The 27,271-nt window shown below is 35.8% G+C and overlaps 1 protein-coding gene across 4 annotated transcripts in view; it reads left to right on the top strand.

Moving 5' to 3' along the window:
* CNOT2 (CCR4-NOT transcription complex subunit 2) overlaps positions 1-22,884 on the top strand; it is a 91,116-nt gene extending 68,232 nt beyond the window's left edge. For 3 of the 4 annotated variants that reach the window (XM_074901516.1, XM_074901517.1, XM_074901518.1), the window contains exons 5-15: positions 241-423; positions 3,258-3,337; positions 4,465-4,590; positions 7,156-7,280; positions 8,897-9,017; positions 9,122-9,278; positions 13,008-13,069; positions 13,166-13,215; positions 14,041-14,141; positions 14,722-14,866; positions 21,668-22,883. In XM_074901516.1, the coding sequence (XP_074757617.1) occupies positions 241-423; positions 3,258-3,337; positions 4,465-4,590; positions 7,156-7,280; positions 8,897-9,017; positions 9,122-9,278; positions 13,008-13,069; positions 13,166-13,215; positions 14,041-14,141; positions 14,722-14,866; positions 21,668-21,754 (1,237 nt within the window). In that variant the 3' untranslated portion in view covers positions 21,755-22,883. Of the gene's footprint in view, positions 1-240; positions 424-3,257; positions 3,338-4,464; positions 4,591-7,155; positions 7,281-8,896; positions 9,018-9,121; positions 9,279-13,007; positions 13,070-13,165; positions 13,216-14,040; positions 14,142-14,721; positions 14,867-21,667 lie in introns of all 4 variants that reach the window. The other variant, XM_074901515.1, reaches the window with a different exon arrangement.
* The last annotated feature ends 4,387 nt before the right edge of the window (positions 22,885-27,271 follow it).

Here is a 27,271-nt window from a genome sequence, read left to right as displayed (position 1 = left end):
TAATACTTAAGTATTTATCTAAACCTGACCAAGGACTTGATTAGTATGTAATGGGTCACCTGGTATTTCTGAAGAAACCCAAAACTACATTAATTATAGAGAGTAATCCAAACATGCTGTATTGACGCTAAGCACAAATTAAGTTGCCACAGCTCAGAGTCCATCCTATGTTAGTAATCTAAATGAGTAACCAAATACTACTGGACAGATTCATCTCTGTGGATGGTTTTTCTCTTTCAGGGGGATATTGCCTATGAATCCTAGGAATATGATGAACCACTCCCAGGTTGGTCAGGGCATTGGAATTCCCAGCAGGACAAACAGCATGAGCAGTTCAGGGTTAGGCAGCCCCAACAGAAGCTCTCCAAGCATAATATGTATGCCAAAGCAGCAACCCTCTCGACAACCTTTTACTGTGAACAGGTAAGGCTGTTTAGTTGGACCATCCCTGTACAGCCATGGACGTGATTAAATGCTGCTCTGGAAATGTAATTTTCATCCATTAGGATAAAACTCAAAAGCTGCTTCCTGTGTTCTTGTCTTGGCAGTAAACTTTGAAGCTGATTTTAATATTCACACAAGCTTTTTGAGGCCTTTAAGCTATATTCTGTTTCTGACTATTGAATTTCTACTGCTGCTGCTTTAAAACATGATGTTTCTCCTGTGTTCCCGTTTGGTTTTGAAACATGTCTTGATTTTTGGGTCTATACATCCATTTTAAGACTGTTCATCGATGAGTTTGGGAAGAAGTAAGGCAAGATTTAAAAACACAACAGTTACTCTGAAAGAGTTGTTTACTGATTCAGACACAGTAGGGACCTAGTATATTACTTTTTTAAATTCTGGAATAATGCACAGAATGGTGGTTTGCCATTCATTTAATGATCTGGTGCTCATTTGGATGTCAAAAGCTTCTCAATCACTTCTGTTCTTTTTCTAACTCTGGGCAAGATTCTAACATAAATCATTAAGCTTTAATGATGTGTTTTGGTGTGTTTATGCTTAGTGATTGGTTCTGTGTTTATGCTTAGTTCATACTGATAAACTTGTAGTAAAAACTGTGTTGATTCTAATTATTTAACGTGTGTCACAGCTTTGCACAGCTGACTGCTTTCCAGGCTTCATTCCACAACCTCATGATCTCTGTGCTCCCAGCTTCGTCCTTTTTCGCCCTTCAGGCCCTTCCTTAGGGTACTGCCTTTACACGGAGCACAAACAAGCTCATGGTACTCAGGTACCACCTCTAACCCAATCTAGTATTTTACAAAATGGATAAAGGAAGGTAAAAACTAATGTCATGGTTATCTGAATCTTGGTCAGGCTGTTTAGTTCTGTAGCTTCACACTGATACAGGCATAAAAACGCTTCTCTCAATTGCAGCAATAGAGAATTGGTAATAGCAATTTATGTTCTTGGAGTGCAAGAAGACTTTGTGTCTTGCCTCTGATTACCTAGAATTTGTCTTTTCTTTCCTGTGATGTATAGCGGCAAGTAAAGGAGATGCTAATTTTAAAAGATGATTGTATATTTTGAAGTATTTTTGAAACTTGAGCATCACAAAAGGTTGAAATAGTAATATACTTAAAGACTCTACATGCAGAGGACAATGATTTTGGAGAGTGGTATAGGTATAGAAAGTAGTTGTTTAAATGTCATTCAGCTGTAGGGGTAGATAATAAAGTCCCTGTCTGTAGGAGCATTTGAATTAAAATCTTCATCTCTCACTGTTTGTGTTGTAGCTTCTTGAAAAAGAGATATACAATTTTTACAAGTTGAGAAGGAAATATGACTGGAACAATGATAAGTTCTTGTTCCATAGTTTATTAGCCTACAGAAGTATAGTAGTAGTACATATCCAACTGTTAATGGATATATTTAACAAAATTTTGAAATTATTCTTGGAAAAATAAATTTATGGTGTTTCTTTGACAGATGCATGAATTATGTGAGTTCCAAGGAGTGTTTTCTGAATGGTTGCCTTAGTTGGAGTGATGAAAGTTTTTAGGTTTTTGAATATAAAAAATACTTCACTTTCCCTTTCTTACTTTACATTGGTAAAACAGGTTACAAATAGTTGTAGAGAACTACGCATTTTGTGGCCTAATCCCTTTCTTATCCCTGAAATTCTTAACATGGTTGTTTCTAATTACTTTAAAAGCAAACAAAAAAATCCTTGCATGAGAAATACTATCTGTCATCAGGCTAGATTATATGCCTTCAGGATTGAATTATCTCCTTCTAGTGCTCTCACCAGGTCTAGAATTCATAGATGACACCAGGAATGTGTCTCTTCAGATGTGTCAAAGGTCTGGATGCCTTTCAAATACAAGCAGAGGGGGAGCAAAGTGGGGCAGGTCCAGTCTTTGCTAACTGTTCCCTTGATGTCTCAATCCAAAATGAAGCATTTAAGGCTATTCCAAGTTGGAATGAAGTGCGTCAGATTTGTAACTGTGGAAAAAGTCTGTGTAGGTGAAATTTCCACTAGGAAAATGTTTGACATTTTTATGTACAGAAACTTCTAAAGCATCAATTTCCAACCTGTTACAGGGGGGAAAAAAAAAATGTTGTGATTTCCCACAGGACAGAAATTCAGAATTTTGCTCAGCTAAGGCCTACCTTTGGGCTTCTCGACATCTTCAGCTCACACAGAATGAAGCAGATCATTTGTGAGGGTCTTTCCAACCACAGTAGTCCTATATGATATTTAGATGTCTCCAAACATTTTTGCCTGACTATATGAAACTTTAATTTAGCTAGTGTCCTTGTGTGGCAGAGACCATCCCTATGCTTGTAATGGTGCCATATGTACATGGTGATGGTTGCACACCATAACTGTTCAGCTTATAGCTGAGTCATGACAAACTTGATCACTTCCATGATCCAGCTTCCCACCTACAAATGAATGGATTGCAGTCTGACTTTTCACTGTTGCATTTATTGCTGCTTCATTTTTCTGTATGAAATTATTGAGTAATGATCATATTTGTTGTAACTTGGTGGTTGACAGGTGTCTTAAAACACAGTGACTATTAAAAAAACTAAGTTATTTTGAAGTCATTCCAGCTGTCTTGATTGAGCAGTGCCTGCTGCTGCTGCTGAGTTTTCAGAATCGTAAAAGAAAATAAAAACTGAGTTTTAATGTGGGTTGCTTACGTGTGAAATAATTCAAGTGTGTTAGGTTTCTTTCCGTTTTAATAACACTGGAAATTACAGAGTATATGTATCCTTTTGTCTGACTTCCTGGATTTTTTTCACAGTATGTCTGGATTTGGGATGAACAGAAATCAGGCATTTGGAATGAATAACTCCTTATCAAGTAACATTTTTAATGGAACAGGTGAGTTTATTCTGATCAATATTGATCTTAAAGTACAGTAGAGAGATTCTTTGGACTAAATAAGTCTAATTGAAAATCCTTTATTCTGCTGGAGTGTAACTTTGTCCTAATTTTCAGTTGTTCCATGGAAGTGCTGCTCCAAGAGTGGTGCTGTGAAACTGTTACTACTTCATAACATAACAGTGGAGAAGACAAAGTATTCTGTAGAATACTCACTGTATATCATATGACTATAGATTATACCTAGTTGGTTAGAAATGCAAAATAGTTTATGGAATTTAAAAGGGAATCAGAGAAGAAAAAAATTGTACATTTTCTATGACAACATTATATAGGGTAAAGACAGTGGGAAAGCAGTTTTTGAAATCTCAAACTCCTTTTGAACATCTGGTTTATAATGGGATCCTTTCAGTCAGTTGTTTCAATTGTGGTTTTTCTCTGGGAATTACTTCTTCACCTGAATTTTAATGAACTAGATAGAGGAAAAATCCTTGTGCATAAATGCTTTAGGTTTGTCCATGCTGACATTTCTGTAGGTGGCCATGTATATGAAGCAAGTTGAGGTGCTGGTGACATCAGAGTGGAAGGGTTTGAGCATCCCCTAGGACCTTGTGACATCTTTACGGAGCCGCAATTCTGACCTCACCTATGTAGTGTTTCCTGCTGCAAATCAAAAAATGTTCCCATGTAACTTGCACTACATTTGCTCTACACTTCTTCAGCTTTATCCTACCTTATCTAAGGACAAAGGAGATTCTTGATGCTGCTGCTAATATGGGTCTCTCAAATTTCTTCTTGATGGCTCCTTAAATTTTAAGCAGACTGCCTGTCCTGGTACTGTAACTTTGGTGGTCTGCCTATGTTTTATGTGTGCAGTCTTTAATTCAAAATGAGTAGACCTCATTACTAAATGCTGTTGACTAACTGTTGTTTAAAAACAAACCCCAAACATCGTGATGCTCTTCAAGCTAGTTGCATAACACAGAGGCTGTAGTTACTTGTAATAATTATAGTAAGAGTAAAAAGATAACTTGAAGAAATAAAATGTATCCTACATTTATCTTGCACGTAACAAAGTCTTTGAGTGAAAAACAGAAGGGAATTTAAAATATCTCTTTTTATTGTAGATGGAAGTGAAAATGTGACAGGACTGGACCTCTCAGATTTTCCAGCACTAGCAGACAGAAACAGAAGGGAAGGAAGTGGCAATCCAACTCCATTAATAAACCCTTTAGCTGGAAGGGCACCCTATGGTAAGACTATACTTTTGAAAGCTCTTTGAATTAAATTGGATTAAATTGGTATTTGCTTGATTCACCTTTTGCTGTTTATAAGACAATAGGCAGTCTTTTCAAAAATGCCAGACACTTGAGCTCCTAAGTCTCAATTGTTAGAAATAAATAATATATGTCTGTGATTGTAGATTCCCCTCAGGCTTCTGTAAGTAGTAGAACTTATCTGCTTTAGTTTCACTGTCATTAGAGCTTGTTGGGGTTTTCAGTCTGGATAGTATGATTACTCTGAAGCTGCTCACTCTAGAAATTTTGTGTATACAAGAACTGTCAAGGTCTGAGAAGTAAATTTTAGAAATAATATTTGATTACTAGAGGTGTTACTGTGTAGAAAGTCAGCAGCTATAAACATATTGTATATTTTCTGTTTATTGTCAGTACTTGCTGTAATACCCTTCACTGTCAAACGTGATTCAAAAAATAACCTGTAAGCATCAACTACTATCAGTTAGATTCCAAATCTGTGTCTTACATAATTCTTGCTGAACAGCTCAAAAAATAATAAAAGGAAAAACTTTAAGATGGATACAAATCTTATTATTTGGGTCTGGAAAAAATTCAGGTAAGCTTAGTGTAAGGCACAATACTTTTTTTGTTACTGCTTTAGTAGATTTTGTCATGCATGTTGCATCAGCTACTCTGAAAAGTTGTTTTTATAACCTAAAGTTATTTTTGTGACACTTGTCAAACTTCCAACCAAAAATAACCTAGTGTTTTCTAACTATAAAAAGCTAGTGTCTTACAGAGATATCTCCAACTCTAATTGGAGAGAAATAATACAGGCCACGTTATCAGGAGAATGTAGCCTCATGGACTGGGCGTAACCAGGGCCCTCTGCTTAAGATAGCTGTGAGAAAGAGCTCAACAAGTTAAAATGAAGTGCTCCTAAACACAGGGAAAAGTCACTTCTGCAAATGAAGACACTGAAAAGTCACACTGAGTGTGGAAAGCTAATACAGCTTGTGGTTTACATGATCTTTTGTCTGTCTCTGAAAAAGAAGCCATTACATGGAAGATTGATAAGAGATAGGAAGGAGATCCACACAGATGTACTTCCAGCATGGAGCTGGAGTTCAACATTCAGCAGCCCTGCCGTGTAAAAAATCTGTAACTGCACCCATGCTTACACCATTTCCCTATTTTGCTGCTAGCGTAGCCGTTCACATGCTGTGTGGTGAACTAGGAAATAAATCTCTGTCTGAAGAGTTATCTTGAGCAACTGCTTGATGCAGGGGATGGGTATGGTGGTAGAAACAATCAAGAAATGGGGATATGCGATGCACTGGACACGTGTCTTACAGCAACAAAAAGTGGAGAGTGCCTTTTGGTTGTGGTCAAGAAAAAGAAGGCTTGAAACTGAGCAGAGATGTACTTTATTCATGCTTAGCTTATTCAGGAAAATTAGACTTCAAAAAACTTTGATAGAATGAGAATATGCATTCTGTCTAATATGCAACACAGTTAATTCATTATCAGTTTTATTCATCCAGTGGAAGAAACTGTAATAACTCTGGATTAAAAGGGTGAACAGCAGAAACAAGATTAATTCAGTGAAATTTTTTTCTTAAATAAAGGAACTTTGTTCTCTAACTTCAGAATACTAGAGAAAGTAATATATAGTCATCTACTGAAGCATTTTGGATCCTATACATCTATTAAGAATCTTTGAAAAATAGTCCCTAGGCTTCCTTCTGTCTTCTGTTCCTCTGAATGCAGTGTTGTTCACAGTCAAATCACTTTTCTATCCCTCAGCAAAGAATATTTGCCCTTGGGTGTGTTATGTGGGGGCTTTTCTTTGGTTGTTTGGAAATTTTGGGAGGGTTTTGTTTTGTTTTGGATTTTTTTTTTTTAACTGGCATTAAAAAAAAAAAATGTTGCTTTTCAGTAGTCGGAATCCATGTTCCAATGTGACTGGCCTACTTTTTTTAAATTAGGGTCAGAGCACTGAGAGTTGCAGGCTAAATGCTTTCAGTTTTCATACTGAAAGTAGGAGTCGTTCTTATGTCACAGGCAAGTATTTCATTGGTGATATGTTCTGTTGCAAGTTAGCTGGGCATCCTTTTAAGAATACGTGCTTCTAGAGAGATTATGCTAAGAAATTCTTCATGCAATTAGGGGATGGAGGAAGAATGTATTATAATCTTAAAAGCAGTACATCCTTCCTTCATCAGTGGATTTCCTTAAATACCGCTTTAATAATGCCTGTAAAGATTATTTGGTCATTTAGATGTGCAAAACAGGTGCTGTTCCTGGTAAAAATACTGGGCTTCAGTCTTAAAGCAGTGGATGTGTCTTATGAATTTAACCCGGAGTGTTTCTTACCTCACACTTATTTAAGAGGCTTTAGTCTAATATGTGTGGATGTTTTAAATGGATATGCTTTGTTTTGGTTTACCTGGTTTTCTGAAAGTTGTTTCTGCTGTACAGCTTGCACATAGTGAAAATGGGCAGTAAGCAAGATCAACAGCAGAAAATTTTTTACTTAGCAGTCGTTTAATGTTATTCCTGCTTTCATTTCGATCATAGTTGGAATGGTAACAAAACCAGCAAGTGAGCAGTCCCAGGACTTTTCAATACACAATGAAGATTTTCCAGCATTACCAGGCTCCAGCTACAAAGACCCAACATCGAGTAATGATGACAATAAATCTGTAAGGAAACCTTAAATCTTTTTTCTTTTGAGTGTTCGTACTACTTTTGATTATATTTTAAAATGGACAGTGATTATATTTGTAATATAAAATTTTTCAAATTTGCCCCTTGAAATTAACAAGAAATTTTGCATAAGCAGCATTTCATATATAACTATGTAAGTGGAATTTCTTAGGAAGTTTTTTGGTCACCATGACCTTGCTTTCTTAATTTCCTATGACTTATGTGTATCCTTTCATATTTGGGGGAGGGGCCATGTAGGAACTTGCAGGAACACCTCAAAATTTTTTTTTGAGAATTGATACATATTTTTCAAGTTTGGCAATTCATAATTTCTTTTTCTACCAATTCCAGCTCATTTTTTGCTGTCGATGCCTCTCAGTAGTAGCAATTTACAGCTTACAACATCTTTCTTCCAAGCTGTCAAATCCTTTAAAAGTTAGGTGATGCAATATCACTTCAAGGTAAAATTCTTGTTGAGGAAATTAAATTACAGGGAACAGGCTCTTTTAATAGAGACTGTTGCATTCATGGGTGTAATGTAGACTGGTGGGTACATCTGACCTTAAGTACTGTTGTGTCATGCATTAGATATATAGCTCTGATCATAAGTTTGTGGAGTTTTTTTCACTGTTTACTCTGAAAGATTTGTAATAATTGCTTTTTTATTCCAAATGAAAAGTGAATAAAACTTGGATAGCAGAGAACAGCTTCCTACAGTATTTGACAAAATATTCTAGTTCTTAGGGATTTTTAATTATAATTGCAAAAAATGTTAATCAGGGTGACATAAATACTGATGAGTAAGTAGTAAATGGGACTGAAATTCACGTGAAAACTGAAAAATGTAATTGTTCAATAAGGGGATGGGGGAAGCTTAGCCCCTAAATGCTGTGACCAGGTTTATCATGTGGAAAATGTTTCAATACAGTAAAGAAGGAAGGAGTAAATGTGATTACACTGTGTTACTGCAGACTTCTTACTCTTTTATTATTCTTTAAAACAAGTAATAGTTATGGAGGATACCTTACGTCAGTATATGCTCTCCTGGAGCACAGACAGAGTTTTCTTGCCAGACATAGTGTTTACATCTCTTTCCTAATAGTTGGAAATGTGGCAACTGTATGTTGCTTACATCTGAAGTTGTCTTGAGTTGTTATCTGTTGCTACATCATGGCGTGTTATGCAGGACCAAGACTGTATGGGAAAAAATATGATACAATGAGTCCAAAATATCCTCTGGTCACAGACACTGGGGATATCTATTAGGTATGCAAACTCAGGTGTAAAATACTTCATTATCCTTTTAGACTGCAAGCTGTTGGCTCATTAATAGCTCTTACTGTATGACTTTATATATACATACATATATATGTATGTCATATAATAGGAGCTATTAATGACCTTTATATATAAAGGTTTACTTTAGGAAAAGGTAAATATTGCATACGCTTGTCAACAGAACTCAGGAGCTTCAGGTTGGTTCCATTTTAGTGCCTAATTTATGAGTGACTTGGCATACTGGTTTAGAGTGTTTGACTGAAAGATATGGTCAACAAGTTTATCCATTTTGGTTTGTTTCCATCATACCAAATCTGCAAATTATTTTTAATAGAATTTGAGTACATCAGGCAAAACATCATCCAGCACAGATGGGCCCAAGTTTCCTGGAGATAAAAGTTCAACTACGCAAAACAACAACCAGCAGAAAAAAGGGATCCAGGTGTTACCTGACGGTATGTCTAATTCCCCTTTTTCTTCTTTAAACGTTTTGGCAGTCATTTAGTGATGATTCCTCCACTTCTTGAAAGGAGAAAATTAATTTGTTCTTCTTGCCCAGGTCGGGTTACCAACATTCCTCAAGGGATGGTGACGGATCAGTTTGGGATGATTGGCTTGTTAACATTCATCAGGGCAGCAGAGACAGATCCAGGAATGGTACATCTTGCATTAGGAAGTGATTTAACAACACTAGGTCTCAATCTCAACTCTCCTGAGTAAGTTTCTGGGTTTTTTTTTTTCTGTCTTTGGTTTTGGTTTTATTATGCTGTCATTCCTAATAGGCTTACGTAGCTCACATGGCTATCAAACCCACAAGATATTTTGCCGAATAAAATTTGAAAATGCAATGACAGTAAACCAGAATTTTCGTAAGTAAGAGAATTGTGCTTTGAGGCATACTGAGATCTTGTTTTGCAAGATTTCAGTAAAGCCAGTGGCTTTGCTTATTCACCTTCTAACTTCTTTAGGACATTCTTCAAGGAATTGACAGTGTATTGTTAATAAATTCCGTGTATACATTATTTTCCAAATAATAATAGTCCCTGAGGATATTTGCACTTAACTCTCAGCAGTTTGGGGGATAAATTCGATTTATATTAGTGTAATAATGAACAGAGCAACTGCAGCATTACCCTACATCAAAGATTAATTTAAGTGAAAATGTAGTTTTATAGTTAACTTTTAGTTTTTCAGTTCACCTAAGTTGAGTCATCTAGGCTTTCTGTAGAGGCAGTGGGGAGAAAAGCAGTTAGGGACTGCACTAATGGTAAGATAACTGCTTAAGATAAGTCAGATGAATCACCAGCCCAGGGTGCCTGTCTTTCTCCACTAGTTACAGGAGGAATCTAGATCAGTTTGGATAAAACTGGTATCTTCTAGATGACTGTAACTGTGAGAGAAATTTAATTTCTAGTAGTCTTTCAGCTGAGAATCTCTCATCACTTTGTTTCAGCAGAGATTTACATAGTGTTAGCCTTATTGACAGAGTAGTATGTGTATTTTAAGGTTTGCACATCATATATTAACAAAACAAAGACCAAACAACCTACACACAGTTTTCAGGTTTCACAAATTTATATGGAGCTGCATATAATCAGAGAAGATTGATGAATGTGGATATCAAGATGAGAGGCAAAGCACAGGGAAAACAGCTGTCTTGAAATAATTGTCATTAATTTATGGGGTTTTTCTTCTAGAGATCTAACTTTTTAGAAATTGCCTTTTCTAGAAATTCCTTCTATAGAGCTTGCATCAAAACCTAGTCAAGTAGTTATGCCACTGTCACTTCTATAAATATTTCAGAGTGATCGTTCAAAGTCAGTTGTGTGTAGTTATTTGCAGAATGTGTTACCTTAACGTAGTATCTTCTCCACATGTAGTGTTAGTTTCACAGGTCACTTCTCCCTTGAATCGAGTAGTTTCCCCAGTTCCATCCCCTTCTCCCATAACATAAAAAACAGCTATACTGGCCATGGGTTGCTACTTTTCCTTGGTAGTTCCAGAGCTGACAGCACTGACTAGGAGACCAGTCTTCTGGATCTACACAATACTTAAATAATTTACTGTTCTTTAGTACGGATTGCTCAAACTTAACTTGAGGCTGATCAGCTGAAAGTAGAATGTCTTTGCTCATTGAAAGAATTCCAGGTACATCTGTGTCTAAATTCTTGAGTTCTTCCAGACACAGGTAGAATCTGGTTATGTCATTTGGTTATACAGCTACTTTCTCTAGGTGTTGGCCTGCAGAAAAGTAATAGTGACACTGCTTCTGGAGATAACTATTTCATATTTTATTCGATGTCATTCATTAGTTTTAATGACTAACATAAAGCTTAATGTTAACATAGCTATTGAAAAGTGAACATAAAACCTCATAGGTTTACACAGTACTTCACTGCAAAAGAATACTTAAGCATACTTTGATGCTGGGATGACTTGTAGCTGTGTTATGCAGCTCCTGAAAACAGCATCCAAATTATTTGTGTTTGTGCATGAACAGTATATATACCTAGTGTGCTGCTGTTGTTCCTTAGCAACTGTGCGGTAAATAGCTGGATTTTTAATATTGTTATTATTTATTTATTTTATGTAGGCTATTTAGTGTCTTAGATGGAGGGGATAGGGTTAATATTTAATCCAGGCAGTTCTGTATCATAAAGTTGATTTTATTTTATAATACAGAAAAGCTTTGCAAACAGCCTGTGCAGTCCCCAGTGTCTGGCCTGCCATCTTGCCTTATGTTAATCCTTTGCTTGCTTTATGATTTGTCATTTTAAAAAGTAAAAGCATTTCACATGTGGAAAGCTGAAATTTTCTACTTCTGATGGTAAAAATATCTGACTCAAACACTTAGCACAATAAATGTGCTTTTAGAAACAAAATTTTAGAATTCTGTATATATGTCTAATGGTTTGAATTAACCCTTCTAAACACTGGTTTTATATAGATTTTCTGTGCAGGTAGGTTAAGATTATTTTGTTTGTTGAAAAAATGATTATGTATTGCCAGCACAGTCCTGTATTTCTTTAAGAAATATGCTTTTAATTCTTTTGGAGAACTTAAAATTCTACATAAACAAAAATAAAAAACCCCCCAAACTTCATTTCACTCTTTAGATGTTATGTGGCTGTTCATTCAAGTTCTGAAGCTTTCTGAAATATTCATCAAATAGATTATAGGCTGTCCAATACCTCCTTGAAAAATATTAAATTAATAGCATTTTATTTGTATCATAGAGGGAACACTGTGCACAAACTCTGCAGTTTGTACTGCATACAGATGTGCAGTCTGAGTCTGTAAAATCCTGGATTCTTTGCCCTAGGAAACCAAACCTCTAGGGCATGCGTGACAATCCTCTTCTTGGTGCAATATCTATTTATGCTTTCAGTAGAAGGAATGGTTTTGTTGTTTTCAACATCTGCAGGTTTTGCCACTGAAATCTTGCTTCAGGCTCTAAAGCATAAGTTTTTGCTAACAGTAAGATTAGTTAGCCTAGAATAAGACTGACACCACTTGATCAGTGTAGTTTTTTGCCCATACGGCTCAGCTGGGTTGGTTGTGTTCAGGTCATTTGGTAGGTTTCCAATATTTTTTATAGTAATTATTAGGCCTTTGACAGGACAGAATCAAGGATTTGATAGGGTGTACTATACTCAAGTTTCATTTACAAAATTTGCCATTATAGCACGCTATCATGAATAATTAAAAGCAGGCTGTATCTACCTGCCAAAAATACATTTTGCTCAGTCCTTTTTTTCAGTTCTTTACCTGTTAATTAGAAAACTCATTCCTCATTACATCAGTCATTTTAGCAGAGTTAGAAGGTTCATAATTTTCTCTTTTATTAAATTTTTTCTAAAAAAATATATGTTGGCAAACTCTATATGAAAGAAAAATACTAAATCATAATAAACTTATGTTCATGTTGTGCTGGGACAACTTATTTGTTGTCACTGAAGTTTAGAAGAAGAGTAAAATCTTCACTGTTAGTTTTTTAAAAAAAAAAAGTTATCCACCAGTGTAAGCTTTTCCTTACCTTTTAAATTATAGGCTAATGAATCAGAACCCACCAGGCTTGTGGCAGCTGTTCCTACACAAAGTGAAACCCCATGTAAAATTGTATCTCTGAAGAGGATTGGGATCCCTGGCATTTAAGTTGAAGGAATGATAGATTGAACGGGAAATCCTGATCCTGTGGATTCCCATGGCAGTTTAAGTGCAATCTTACTCAACATATTAAAAAAAACCCCAAAACTTTAAAAAGAGTAGCTTTTAGGAAAGTGGGCTGGAAATTTTTTTCTCTTCTTCCTTCTCACCCTAGCAAGTGATTTTGGTTGTGTCGGTATGGCATTTAGGTTTGTGAGGTTGGTTATGGAGTTTTTTTATTTGGTTTGTTTGGGTTTTGGTTTTAATTTTAATAAGTTTGTGCTTTTCTTTTTCTTCAGAAATCTCTATCCCAAATTTGCATCACCCTGGGCATCATCACCTTGTCGACCTCAAGACATAGGTAAGAGAGAAATAACTATTTAATTCAATATTAATATTTGCAAATTATATTCATTTACATGTCTTAATAGTTGCATCAATTCCGATTCTTTTTTAGACTTCCATGTTCCATCTGAATACTTAACTAACATTCACATTAGGGATAAGGTGAGTATGTGTGTGTGCGCGTATTTTGTTGTTAATTTATTACCAGTGATTTTCTAAATTTTCTTTCAAATAGGTAATGTTCAAAACAAGTGCATTTTATTATGGCTGTTCTCAATCTTTTTAGGAATAGTGGTGTGTTAACCAGCTAACTGGACACATCGTGCACCCATTCCATCTTAGACAAAGAAAGGGAAGATGAAACTGAGAATGGGCGTGGTTAGCAAAAGAGCAGATTATGTTTTTAAGAGTTTGCCCTTCATACAAAGCAGAAGTTTCTTAGAGTCCACATACTGTAATATTCAAATACCATATTAAATTGAGATTTTTTTTCTTGAAGTAAGCTCAGAATTGTGGTTCAAGATATTCTCACATTTATCTGATGCATTCCATATCTACATGAATAGGGATTTTTTTTTTTGTTAGATATATTTTCTTTCAACTATTGTAGTTCTGTAAGAGGGATCATTGAGAAGTATTGTAAGAAATTTTAATAATGTTACTTAATAGAGTGTGAAGTGAGCAAATAAACATAAATGTTTTGTTAATAAAAAAAGTAGATGAGGATGCACAGGGAGAAAATTCTATCTTGCTGATTTGTTATTTCTGTTTATTTTTCTTTTGTATCCTTTAAGTTGGAAAAGTTAACTATAAGTGAAAAAAATGATTGTTTTAATTATTATTCTTGTTATATTAGAGTATCATTGCAACGCACTTAGGATGGAAGCACATACTCGATGTATCCATGTGTTATTTAAGTGGGATAGTATGTCTTAAAACATTTATCTATTGTGATTTTTCATCCTCATTTTCTTCAATCTTTTGCAGCTGGCTGCAATAAAACTTGGCCGATATGGAGAAGATCTCCTGTTTTATCTCTATTACATGAATGGAGGAGATGTATTACAGCTATTAGCAGCAGTAGAGCTGTACGTTCAAACTATTTTGTCAGTCTTATATGATTTAATCTATTGCAGTAATGAAGTAGTGGATGTAAAAAAAAAAAAAAAAAAAAAAAAAACAAACAAAAAACCCCAACAAATTAGACGCTAAAAGCAGAAGCTTAGTCAATCTAAAGCTGGAAACCTTTTTTTAAATACCTCCTCCAACCTTGGTTCCACTCTGTACTTTTTTTTCATTCATATAGTGGAAATCAAAAGTCTGTCTCATGAATTTTGTGTTATTATAGAGCACTTTGAAAAAGTGTCAGGTGCCAGTCGTTACTAAACATTAATTTATCTATCTTCAACAAAATGAAAAACAGTAATCATAAAAAGTGTTTGGTTTTTGAACCTAAGATTTCTTAAAATTTCATATGTTACTAACTTGAGGTGTAATAATTGTATGGAAGAGGTATGAGATCACAGGTATAATGATGTCTTAGAAATTTTGTTTTGGTTTTGAATGCATTGTACAGTTTTGATTGAAACCCTTAAAATTTTAGTTTAGTAAGTCAGATTCAGATAACTAACACTAAAAATTATTTTTCCTTCCTACTGAAAATGAAAGATTTAACCGGGATTGGAGATACCACAAAGAAGAACGAGTATGGATCACCAGGGCACCCGGAATGGAGCCAACAATGAAAACCAATACGTACGAGAGGGGAACATATTACTTCTTTGACTGTCTTAACTGGAGGAAAGTAGCTAAGGTATCTCTTTTCCCTTGTGCAGATTTTTTTAAGTCTGTCAGCCATGTATTTTTAGAAGGACAAAAGTAAAACCCAACCTACTCTCCAAAAATCTCAAACTTCGTGTTGTTTAAGTAGATTATCTTAACTTCTGATGCGTGAGAGAATAAAGATTGCATAAAACACTGGCTTGCTTGTGGAAAAGGAGGAACTGTCTCTCTCTTTCCAGTTTTCTTTGGGAGGTACAAGGATGTAGAACTTCTATTATGAGTTTTGTTAAAATTGAAAGCTTTTTTTCAGGTACAGAATTACAGAATAGAAAAATCTGGCATTTTAGAAATTATGCTTGCAAATATTTTATTATTTAAAAATTAAATAGGGAGCTACCGTATCTCACTTTGGAATTAAAAATAGGGGTGTGATGAGTGGGGTGGTGGGTTTTTTTGTTTTTTCAGGTACTGTCTCTCCTTGAGCATACTGCAGGACTTCTGTGCTCTGTTGTTTGAGTATCAGAGTACTTTGAAATAAATCACTTCTTTTAGGGTGGAGGCATATTTTCATGATGCTTGTTTTCTATATTCTAGCCCAAGAGGCATTAAAAAAACAGAAAGCTACAGTCTTTCCCTTTTTCCCTTCTCCTAATATATTTGTTCCTTTCTGTCCATGAATACTGTCAGTAATGTTCACCCTTGTTAGCTGAAGAAAGTTAGAGTTGTGCTTAATTTTCTCCACCCTCCCCCAAAGATAATTAATTTTTAACTTTCAACTTTTAAGACTGTCCAAGTTCCAATTCCAGCTTGCAGCTTTTGAGACTATATTGTATGATGTCTTTTGCTGGCTGAATCATGATTTCTGTGATTTTTCTCCCCCACTAAAGCAAAGATTTTTCTAATGTAGATACATGTCAAAACACTACTTGAGTAATCAGGATTACTGACATTGACTAACCTGGCAAGAGGTGTGCTCTTTTGAAAATAGCCTGCCATACAAAATAATGTATTCAGCTTCATCTGGAGCTGAAAAATAGATACGTACACAATATGCGTACAACCATTATGCTTACCTAGAGTCTGAGCGAGTTAGTTTGTCAGGAATCTCATTCTCCACTTGTTTGGTTATCTGAAATGTTACAGATGTGGCATGATTTTGCTTTAGGTTTTAATCAATATGTTAGATTCTTCAATAAAAGAACAAACCTAAAACTTCCATGTCAGACCTTCTGTAGATACATTATCGAACTCTTGCTTTTCTCTAAAAAACCCTTAACAGACCAGACCAGATTAATCTTGACACCTTGAACTCAATGGGTCTGATTGATGTATGTTGGAACTGTGGTTTTGGTTCCCTATACTTAGGCATTTAATTTAATCAGAAATCTTTTCACCTGGAACCTAACTTACAAATCGTTTGCTCAGAAAGCATTTCATTTCTGTGAGCAAGTTGTGTCTATACACTTGGAGATTATGAAATATTACATTAAATAGTTACATGTCTGTTGATGTGTTCTTAAACATGAGCCTTAAATTAAAGGGCATATGGTTCAGTGTTCTCCCCTCTAAGTGCATTACATTTTTTCCTAGCCAGTATATTGAAGTTTGCCATCATCTAGAGATTAGATATGATGCTCTTTTTTCTTTCTTTCCCGCAGTAAACTTGCTTAGTCTGTTCAAGCTCCCCTCAGAAACTAAAGTTTTAGTTGCCCCAAATGATATGAGAGGCCCTTCAGTCCATTTGTGTGTGTGCGACTCATTGCCTTTGCTAGCTTTCTTATGACTGTAAGAAAACCGAGATTTGTAATGGAATGTTTTAATTGCAAGCCTACTTGTATGGTTTTTCATAAGTGCAAGGTAATTCCACAACTTCTAAGCAAAAGCATTGCTCCCCTCAAAACCCAAACAAAAGGAAAGTTTTAATTTCTATTTGCATTATTCATTTGTTGCTTGGTATACTTTCTTTGGTTTCCCAATATGCTGTTTAAAGCTATTTTCTTATTCTGTAAGATCATCAGAGGGGAAGTAATTACCTTTTTGAAAGGATAGATTTCTTCTTTGGAGTCATCTGAGTATGTTCCATTTATTTATGAGCTATAAGAGCTGCACATAAGTTCATATATCAGTGGAACTGAGTTTTTACCCTATGTGGAAACACCACATTCCTTTTACTAGGAAGAAGTGGTGCCCATTGTATAAGGAATAGTAACCTCATTAGTGTCTCTTCTTTTTCTTCCGGTAGTAAATGTATGAAGTTGCTACTTCATGATTAAGCAATACTTTTGAAGACAGTATTATCCCTACTTGAAGTCTTGAATGCTGTCTCGAAATTTGGCATCCAGTGCTTGAACTGTTAATTAGCACATTACACCCTTCCTCTTCTAAAGAGTAGAGCTGGCCTCATCTGTTGGGCATTCCTGGAGATACTGTGGTGAAAGATACAAATCATTACTGTTCTCAACATTATTTCACTCAAGATTAACACAGATTCTTCTCTCTACTTTGCACACTGAAAATAATTCCCCTAACATTAAGAAGCAATTGATAGCTAGTAAGGAGAGGGATAGTATTTTCTAAAGTTACTGCTGAGATGTAAAAATGAACAAGGAACATGACTGATTTCCACACACCCCCCACCCCCCCAGTGTCCATAGGAAGAGAGAATCCATTTTCTTTTAGGTTTCTGTATTTATTAATGTTAAAATTGGAACTGGCATATTATTTTGGAATCTTTATTTAACTTTAGTTTGGTGCAAAATACAGCAGGCAAGTTGAGTATTGATCACAGGAAGGTAGAGAAGGATGTGGGGAAAAATTGCTATGTTTTTACATGGAAAAGGAATCGCTTGCTAGAACTAATTCTGTGATGTTTCCATCCATGATAAATAAGTAAGAACTTAGATGTGTGTCAGGTGTGATCTTAACATTATATGGTAATTTTGTTACCTCTGATATTAGTTTCTGGAGTTGACATTTCCTTGGAGAAAGACTAGCATAGGCTTATCATAACAAGAATGGCAGTATTTGGTAACTCCATGTTGTTTTGAATGCAAAGATAAGTATGGCCAAGTAATTTTTTCTAACAAATGCAGAAATGTTAATTAATGTTTCAGGAAATTAGAAGTATAAGAAATGGGGGGGAGCAAGAAATAATTGGGATAAATTGCAGTCTCTTACTGTAACTGCTGTGTTATTAGTGGATGCTGAAAATATCAGTTCCTTAAAAGGCCACAATAGTAATTGCTGTGTAACAGTTTCATTAGTCCTCTTTTGAAGCAGTCAGACAAGAATAATTTCTGGTAAATTACTGTTTCTTATATGTGCAAATTCAATTGTTTTTCAAGGTGCTTTATAAATTTTATCTGTTGTTCTAGTGTATATGCTCAAATATAGGGCAGCACATATTTTAACGTGCTGTGCTTTGCAGACATGGTGCGTTATGCATTGTGAGCTTATGTATTTATTGGACCTATTTTAAATTATACTGCATTATGATAGATACAGTGAAATATAACTGTTTACTTTGGATCATGTTACTAAATCTTAAGACTGTTTGCAAAAATATAAATCCAATGTGGTTTAACAGATTTTTTGGATAGTGTCCTAGATTGGTTTTAACAAAGCCCAGTAAAGTAGACTGAATAACTTGAGAAAATTTTATTAAGTTGTAGGCTCTATTTTTATATTCCTAACACCAAAACAGATGAACAATGAGACAATTCCTAAACTGTTAGGGAACAAAATCAAATGAATTCTGTGTTGATACGTGGTAGTAAATAGTGGAGGAAAAAAAAAAAAAGAATGACAGTAAACTCAAATTCACTTTAAATGCAAAACAAAATGCAGGGAAATGCTGATTACAGATGTGTCTGTATATATGGTTTTTCATCCTAGAGCATGTGGAAAGTACAGTATGGTTAAAGACACTGATTTTTCACTGAGGATTTGGCTATATAATTTGCTGCTGTTGAGGAGACGAGAGGAAGGGAAGTGGATATGACATCAAAAATGCTTTCTACAATTGTACATTTACTGAAATCCTGACTGAAATTGTCTGAAGTGAACTGTAAATGTCTCCTTTTAAAAAAGGAATTAATCCCCTTTAAGGAATGAGATTATAAAACCCTTCTACTTTGATTTTGCAGTTATTATACATGGAATTCTTTAGGGGAGAGAAGGTTAAATTTTCAACTGTTTATTTGCTTGTGAGGGTTGTTGCCTATATTAAGTGACTCCCTATCCTTTTAAGATCAATATTAATTGAAATACTTCTATTATTGCTCGAAAGTTAAATTTGTTCTTCTAATAGAGATGTACCATAGCATTTTAATTCAGCCCTTAATTTAAATTTGGGTCTTTGCATCCACCTTTAAGCCAGTATAAATGCTGTTTTTTCGGGCCCATTTGGAATTTTTGAGCTAATGATGGGAGTCCTACCATCTCCTTTGATGGACTTACGGATTTACACAGTTCAGAATAGTTTGTCCTCAGGACACTGCCTATTCTGCTAATATTTTTTTTTGTTTCACTCTTAATGCTATAGAACATCTTAAGCAATCCTCTTCTATCTTTAGTATTCTTACGTATTATTATTGTTTGTACATGTGCAGGCTGATGTAACTTTACCATCAAAACAAGTTTTCAGGATGACATGAGAAGCGATTGGTTTCTTTGCATTGAACAAATTATTTAGTGTCGTACATGTGCTGTAAGCTTCCACACACATTTAGTATTCATTATTCATGGTTAATAATAGATAATTTTCAGTAATTACTTCCATGTGGAAAATAAAACAATTTAACAGATGTTTGTCAATGGATAAATGGCATTTCTTTTACACTTTATTTGTATCTGTTTATATTAAGAAGTATCGGTTCTACTGTTCACATCCTAAACCACAGTGGGCCCTGGAGTCAAAAGTGAAAACATGAAGTATACCTGTAATACAAGTATTTTTCTATATGTAATAAATAATTGCCTTTTAGTTTTCAAAAATATTTGGTCAATGAGTTCTTTTTTTGTATTGTCAGATACATCTCTAGCTATTCTTATACACTGCTGGATATTGGACTTGAGCGTTGCTGACACTGGGATGCAAATCAAAAAGGCTGGTTTAAGCCTGTTTATTTTAAAAAACAATGGTAGTTTCAAGTATGAACTTACATACTTCCAAAGAAAATTTGGTAGGGTCATATTCCTCCTTCTAAATGAGGAGCTTCCAGTTCGTGGCGCACAAACGACTGCTCAAACTACTGAGTGTTTCTTTGACATACACCTTGCTCATAGCTACTACTGCCAGTAGAGGCATGCAACCACCTTAAGTTTGGAAAGCCCTTTTTAGACTACTGATACTGTCCTACTGGTTTAAGTAGCCATTTTCCGTGGGTGATTTTGAAGGCATTTCAGAGCGTGTGGATGTTCAGGTAACTGATTGAAGCTGATGGTAGATTGATAGTAATCTGCAGACCCTTCTGTGTTTATGTGCAAAATGGAGACTTTGAATGCCATGAAAGGGAGAGAAGTTTGAGTGGTGGTTTTTCTGTTCTAAAATTACTAAAGAATTACTGAAGATCCACCCAGCCTGAACCAGCCTTTGGCACCAAAACACCTACATAGATTTGTACACCTTGATACTGCTTTTGACAAAGGGTGGGAGAATGCATCTCTTCAGTATCAGCACGTGTATGTGTCTCCACAAAAAGAGAACATACACCAGCTGATAAGCAGTGTTAATTAGGAATTTCAAAAGCAATTGACTTGTATATACAACCTAAAAAAACCCGAGCAAACCAACCCACCACCAAAATAAAAGAAAACCCAACTAAAAAACACCGTGGTTGGAGTAGAGAACAGGAAACCATAAATGAAGCAGATGTGCAGCACTTCAGTGCAGACACTGTGACCTCTCATAGGTTTTGCTAGGATTTTCCAGGTTTAGGGACAGTATTTTCTAGGGAATACAGACTTACTGAATGCTTAGCATTTTCCCCTACTTTGTTTCCTTACCATGCTGAATGTTCTTTCTATGCTAGATGGACCTTGTTTTGCCTTAAAGGAGTGAGGTCTGAGGGTTCAGTTTCCTAGATTTTATTTTTAGTCTTTCATTGACTTGGTCTTTAATTTAGTTTGTCTACCTGTAAAAAATGAAATAGTATACTATTTAATCACTTCAGGGAGTGTTCTAAAATAATCAATTCACTACTGTTATTGTTTTCATCTGTATGTAAAAATAGTGGGGTAAGTTTGCTCTGCAGATGTAGATGATATTCTGCTGAGGTTCTCCACTGAGTTAGGAAAAAAAAAAATTATTCTGCGTGTCCAAGGTAGCTGTTTTGAATTACCAAGAAGGTACCCATAAAGAACAATTCTGAAACTTCTGCTTACTCTTTCTTGAGTGAAGATAAAGTGGGGATGAGACACAGTTAAACTGCTGAAAGGATCTGAAAAATATCCCCACATTTCAGGTTGTCCAAAATAAGTCTCTGTACATCTGACATGTTGAAAGACAGAAGCTTTTATTCATAATTCAGCTCACGTTGTGATTGTGTATTTGTGTTTTGTGTGTGTGCGTATATAAAATTGTTTGAGATCATAACTAAGGTTCTGAGAGTAATGAAGCATTAAAAAGAGTAGGAGAGCCTACATGTTGCAGGTATAATGGCTTAGGACTTTTTTCTACTTAAAATATAGAGTCCAAGATAGTGAAGTCATGTGTAACTGCTTTCTTAAGATTGATCCCTTCTGTATTTGTGCTTTTCTAGAAAGACCAGGTCTTGACAGCTAAATGATACATTGTTTTATTTGGTTTTGTCTTTTTTAATTTTAATTGTAGGAGTTCCATCTGGAATATGACAAATTAGAAGAAAGGCCTCATCTGCCATCAACCTTCAACTACAACCCTGCTCAGCAAGCCTTCTAAAGACTTCCCTTTTCTTGGGGTATGGCTGTCTCAGCACAATACTCAACATAACTGCAGAACTGATGTGGCTCAGGCATCCTGGTTTTAATTCCTTGAGGATCTGGCAATTGGCTCATTGCGAAGGGTCACCATTTGAGGTCCTGCCTTACTAATTATGTGCTGCCCAACAACTAAATTTGTAATTGTTTTTCTTTAGTTTGAGCAGGGTCTGAATTTTTGTTTTTGTTTTGTTTTTTGCCAGCAGACAAGCTTGGGTCTGTAAAGACAAGCGAGTACACTGACAAAAGTTTACCACTTAGTTTTCCAAAATGTAAAAACAAAAAAAAAGAAAAAAGACAAAAAATTAGACAACAAAATTTGCATTGTTCATTGTAGCACTATTGGTAATAAAAAATGTTTGTGCATTTTTATGTGAAGATCCTTCTCGTATTTCATTTGGAAAGATGAGCAAGGTTTGCTTCCTTCATTTTACTTCCCCTTCTGTTTTTGAAAGGCAGTTTTCGCCAAGCTTAATGCAAGAATATCTGACTGTTTAGAAGAAAGATATTGCCACAGTCTCTGGTTAGTTTCCAGAGTTGTGTATTACTGAGCTTCATCTTTCCAGAATGAGCAAAACACTGTCCAGTCTTTGTTACGATTTTGTAATAAATGTGTACATTTTTTTTAAATTTTTGGACATCACATGAATAAAGGTATGTATGTACGAATGTGTATATATTATATATATGACATCTATTTTGGAAAATGTTTGCCCTGCTGTACCTCATTTTTAGGAGGTGTGCATGGATGCAATATATGAAAACGGGACATTCTGGAACTGCTGGTCAGGGGACTACTTTGTCGCCCTGTGCACTAAAGGGCCAGATTTTCAGCAGCCAAGGACATCCATACCCAAGTGAATGTGATGGGACTTAAAGAAGTGAACTGAGACAATTCACTCTGGCTGTTTGAACAGCAGCGTTTCATAGGAAGAGAAAAAAAAAAAAAGATCAATCTTGTATTTTCTGACCACATAAAGGCTTCTTCTCTTTGTAATAAAGTAGAAAAGCTCTCCTCACTGCAGTGTTGACTTTGATTTGAGATTGTGAAATTATTTCTTCAACAATGAAAAATGGAAAAAAAAGTTGAAGTATTAAAACTATCAAGCTGTACAGTGGTTAAGACACTTGAAGAGTCTTTTTGCTGCTGACAAGTAAATTTATGAGAGAGTTTTATATTCTTTTCCACAGCCAAAAGGTTTGCATAACCTTGGTTTCAGATCCCCGCTCTATAATAGCAAATAGCAAATCACTTTTAGAAAGGTGGGTGGGTAACATTTCAAGTGATAAAGATGCTTCAAGAGTTCATCACAGAAGGAACACTTGGAAGAGGCTAAGTTTAAAACTGATCATAGCTTAGTTCCAGGTTGGTATTTTCCCCACTTAAAACAGAAATGCATTTCATTTGATGATCATTACTACTTGAACTTCCAGATGCAAACAAATGTGAATATACACTGGTTCCGAAAATGGTAACTGTTCTCTAGAGCAGAGGAAAAAAAAACCCTGAACCCTTTGGATAGTTTCCTTTTCTTGATGTGACTGCCCCTTCTCACAGAGTTGCTTCTGGTAATGCAAAACATTTCAAAATACCTGCAGTTACCAAAGCAAGAAAAGACAGCAAAACACATGTAACGCATGTCAGTGAATGGTGGGGGTTTAAGTTTTGACTTGTTTTTCTATGTAGTGCAAAATCAGCTTGTTGGCATGTATTGAATTATGCTTTGAAAATGGACCGCTAATGGCATTCCTGTGGTTCTGTCAGATGTAAAGCAATTTTAAATTTTACACTTTTTTATATCTATTTTAAGATGATAGACATAAAATATAAGCCTATTGATTATATATTTTTTTTATTATTAAAGCAAACTGCTTTCTCAGCTTGAAAGAAGAGGATGGTTATAATCCAGATGATGGCTAACACAGCTGAGAAAGTGGCTTTTTCTCAAATCAGAACAAATACATTTGACTATTCAGACAAATTTATAAATTTTAAAAAGGATAATTTTCCAAAAGCATCTTGCTCCACAATTAATGTTACATTTTTTTCTGTCAGAGGTCTGCTGTGATCTTTGCTTTTTTTTTTTTAAGGATTCCTGAATGATGTTTACATCTTCAAATCAAATGTGATTATCTCTTACTACATGGGCTTGTGTTTTTTAATGTCATTTTTCATCTGCATAGCCAATCTCGTGGAAATGAACAACAGGTATGGTAAAAGGAGCAAGTTACATTACAAATGGTAGCTTATACTACTAAATACTTATGGTACTGAAAAAAACAATTAAGTTGAAATTGGGAACCCAAGTTCTCCAGAAAGTTACTTTGATACAGTTGTATTCAACTGCATGATACTTCAAAAATGTGAGATGCTTGATTTTAGCAAACTTCTCGCCTCTGAGCAAGGAACTGCTGTTTTGCTCCTTCCAAGGGGAATAACTGTCCGGCTCTCATTTTTGATTAAATAAGCATAGATGGAGACTTGAAAAATATGTGACTTAATTTCGTGTTGCACTCTGGGTTGAAGCAGGAGAAACAGGTTTAAACAGAAAAATGGGTGTAAAATTGGAAACACTTCTTGGCTGAGACTACATTAATTTAAAAATTTGAAAAATGAAAACCCTATGCTGCCTTTTTTTCTGAAAGGAAGAAAACCTCATCCCTTGGCAAATAGGCAGCTGAATTGACCTGGAGATTTTTAATGGTGACAACTGAGGTCTGAGGCTTATTTTAATATGTTTGTACATTCCACTAACACTGTGAATAAGGGCAGAGAATAGAATACTATTTTAAAAATACACTTCTTTGAGGTGAGGGGGTTTTGTCCATAGTTACAGCATTATACAACAATGTGCAAGGTAAGTTCTGAGCAGTAAACCCAGTGTTGGAAACAAGTGTAAGTATTCCTGTCTCTGGTAGGTTTAACATACTCATATTCATCACTTCTTATTGCCTGTTGTTTATAAATCTTTATTGAGTAGTTAGCTCCAGTTTCTCTGGAAATCCACTAGCCTAAATTTTCAGAGTTAAAATGGGTTTCACCCACTTGATTATCCCTAATATTGCAGAAAACACTGCAGTTGTTATTTTAAGTTACTACTCAAACCACTCTGCTTGTGGGAAAATGGAGGGTACTAGGGAGTCATGGAGGCAGAAGGTAAGAACACTCCACCTTCGTGTTTAAAGACAAACAAACAAAAAACCATTCCGGACTCAATCTATTCTGCCCTTAGTGTCTGGTGCCACAAATACTTACGCATGTGAGAACGGTCACAGCCTTGATTAATCTAATTGAAGACCCAGGTAATCCAGGGAAGCCTGCAGATACTCACATGGGTAAAACTATCTAGCATGTGACAGTGACCTCTTAAAGTGTCAGCTGCATGTGTGTCAGGATTCATGACTGACCACGTTGCTCTTTCACAGATGCGAAATCTAGTTGGTACAAAGATGTATGATCATATCACTTTGTTGTGTGTCATGTCTGAAATCCTCTCTATCCCTGAGCCAGTATTTTTGTACTTTTTCCATTTTACAGTTTCCATAAATACTGAAAAATGTATCCAAAATAAGAATATGTGTATTGTAGTCAGATGCAGAATTGTTTGCAGAGTGCTGAGGGACTCTTCTTTTGTCCATAAAGAGACCTGAAACTATCTAAGCAGTGCTGGAAGGCACAGAGGTCCCAGGGCTCGTAGGTGGCTGTGGCTATTGAAGAAGAGCGTTCAGTTTCTAAATAACTTTGGTTTAAAGATATTTGCCACCTAAAAGGAACACTTTTTTTTTTTTTTTTTCATTAGTTCTCTAACTTCAAGTACTTCCGTGGTTGGATGTTGACTGAAACAAAAAAGAAAACTCGATTATGATCTGTTACACTTGAGCAGCATCTAAATGGACAGTTGTCATCCTAAGCATGAGGTAGTTAAGTAGTGCTTTTGATTTAAGAACCTAAATGTAACAAATGCAGCAAAACCAAGCAAAATTTCTGAGTATGCTTGGGTTTCAAATACCATACCCTTTCATAATGTCCCTGAAAATTTGCTGCTGCCTAAAAATTATGCTAGTAGAAGTTGAATTTGAGTAAATCTGAAAGGCAGATTGGGCTAAGCAGTTAGTCTGGATTGGCAACTGATGCTTTTATTCTCATAGTATGAGAATTAAAATGGTGTAGCTGTTTTCATTTCTCATCTCTGATAATCATGTGTGCTCTCATTTCCACAAATCTAAAAGCCTCTAGTACATGTAAACGGCCAGAGGAAATGCAGCTGGATGACTTAATTTGAAATTGTGGTTTGAATCACTTCAGTAGGTTTACCTCTTAAAACCACTTTACTGTTGGAGTTAAATTTTATTTTTTTGAAAGTAATGTTAAAGCACATTGAACAAAATTTTTGAATATTACTGATTCAACCCACTTCAGAATTAGCAGTGCTAACCGAGCTTGCATATTATTTTCCTAGACTTTGGTTTATTGTTTCCATCTTGTATTCCCTTGTCAATATTAAGATGCCAATATTGGATGTCAATATATATCGGAATTTCCCTGCTGAAGCTGCCAAAATGATTTTCTGCAAAATTACTTCTTGGAACTCCCTCTGGTTTAACAAACAATCCAGTGAATTAGCAGTGTTCACAATCGCACTATCCTGTATCACCTGTAAAACAGCCCTGATGAGGAGTGAAGGGAAGGCAGGCAGCCTGGAGCTGCTCTGTCTGATGCAGACATAGATGAATTTCTGTTGAAACTCTTCATCTTTCTTTACAGCTCTTCTTTTGTAGAAAAGGGCTATTTTGGTTGCTCCCCTGCCCCTAGGTGTGTTTCTGCCAGGTGGCTGTAATCTCTCTCCCTTTGAAGGCCAATTTACTTTCTGGTGGGTGTCACCAATGTTGGTTTCAAAAAAGCATTTTGTTATTGTGTATATATACATTAGCTATTCAAAAAGGTGTTTCATTACTGGCACTTTCATGGAAGACAGTGCAAGGCAGCTCCACAATCGATACCATGAAGACCACTGCTAGACTTCCTCAAGTAAATGAGGACATGTGAGCCCATTGCCCTCGGCCGGCCCCTGTGGGCATGGGGTGACGGAACCCCACCACAGCCTGTGCAGCCTCCAGGTACGCAATGGAGGTGGAGGCATCCTCGCCATGGGCCCTACAAGCTGCTTTCAGGTGGGTGATCGGCAGTTGGCCAGAGGTAAGCCTGCCCCTCAGTCATGGGGTGAGGAAGGGCCTGAAAACACAAGTAGCAACCTGAAAATTTAATGGACATTTAACTTTGTACATTGGCTTTCTCAGCCCTGTCTGCTCCTGACTCAGCCCGTGGTCATGGAGCCAGTGTCCCAACCCCTGCCGTCAGCAGATGACAGCAGAGCTTAAAATCTTCACAGCAGGCTCCTAGCACCAAGCTTTTACTCTCTTACAAATTGGGCATTGATGACCATTTTTTACTTCCAACTGATCCAAACAGGGTGAGTCT

This window comes from Athene noctua, chromosome 3 (genome assembly GCF_965140245.1).
Source record: "Athene noctua chromosome 3, bAthNoc1.hap1.1, whole genome shotgun sequence".
NCBI classification, from domain to species: Eukaryota; Metazoa; Chordata; class Aves; order Strigiformes; family Strigidae; genus Athene; species Athene noctua.
This window is presented reverse-complemented; position numbering and strand designations above follow the sequence as displayed.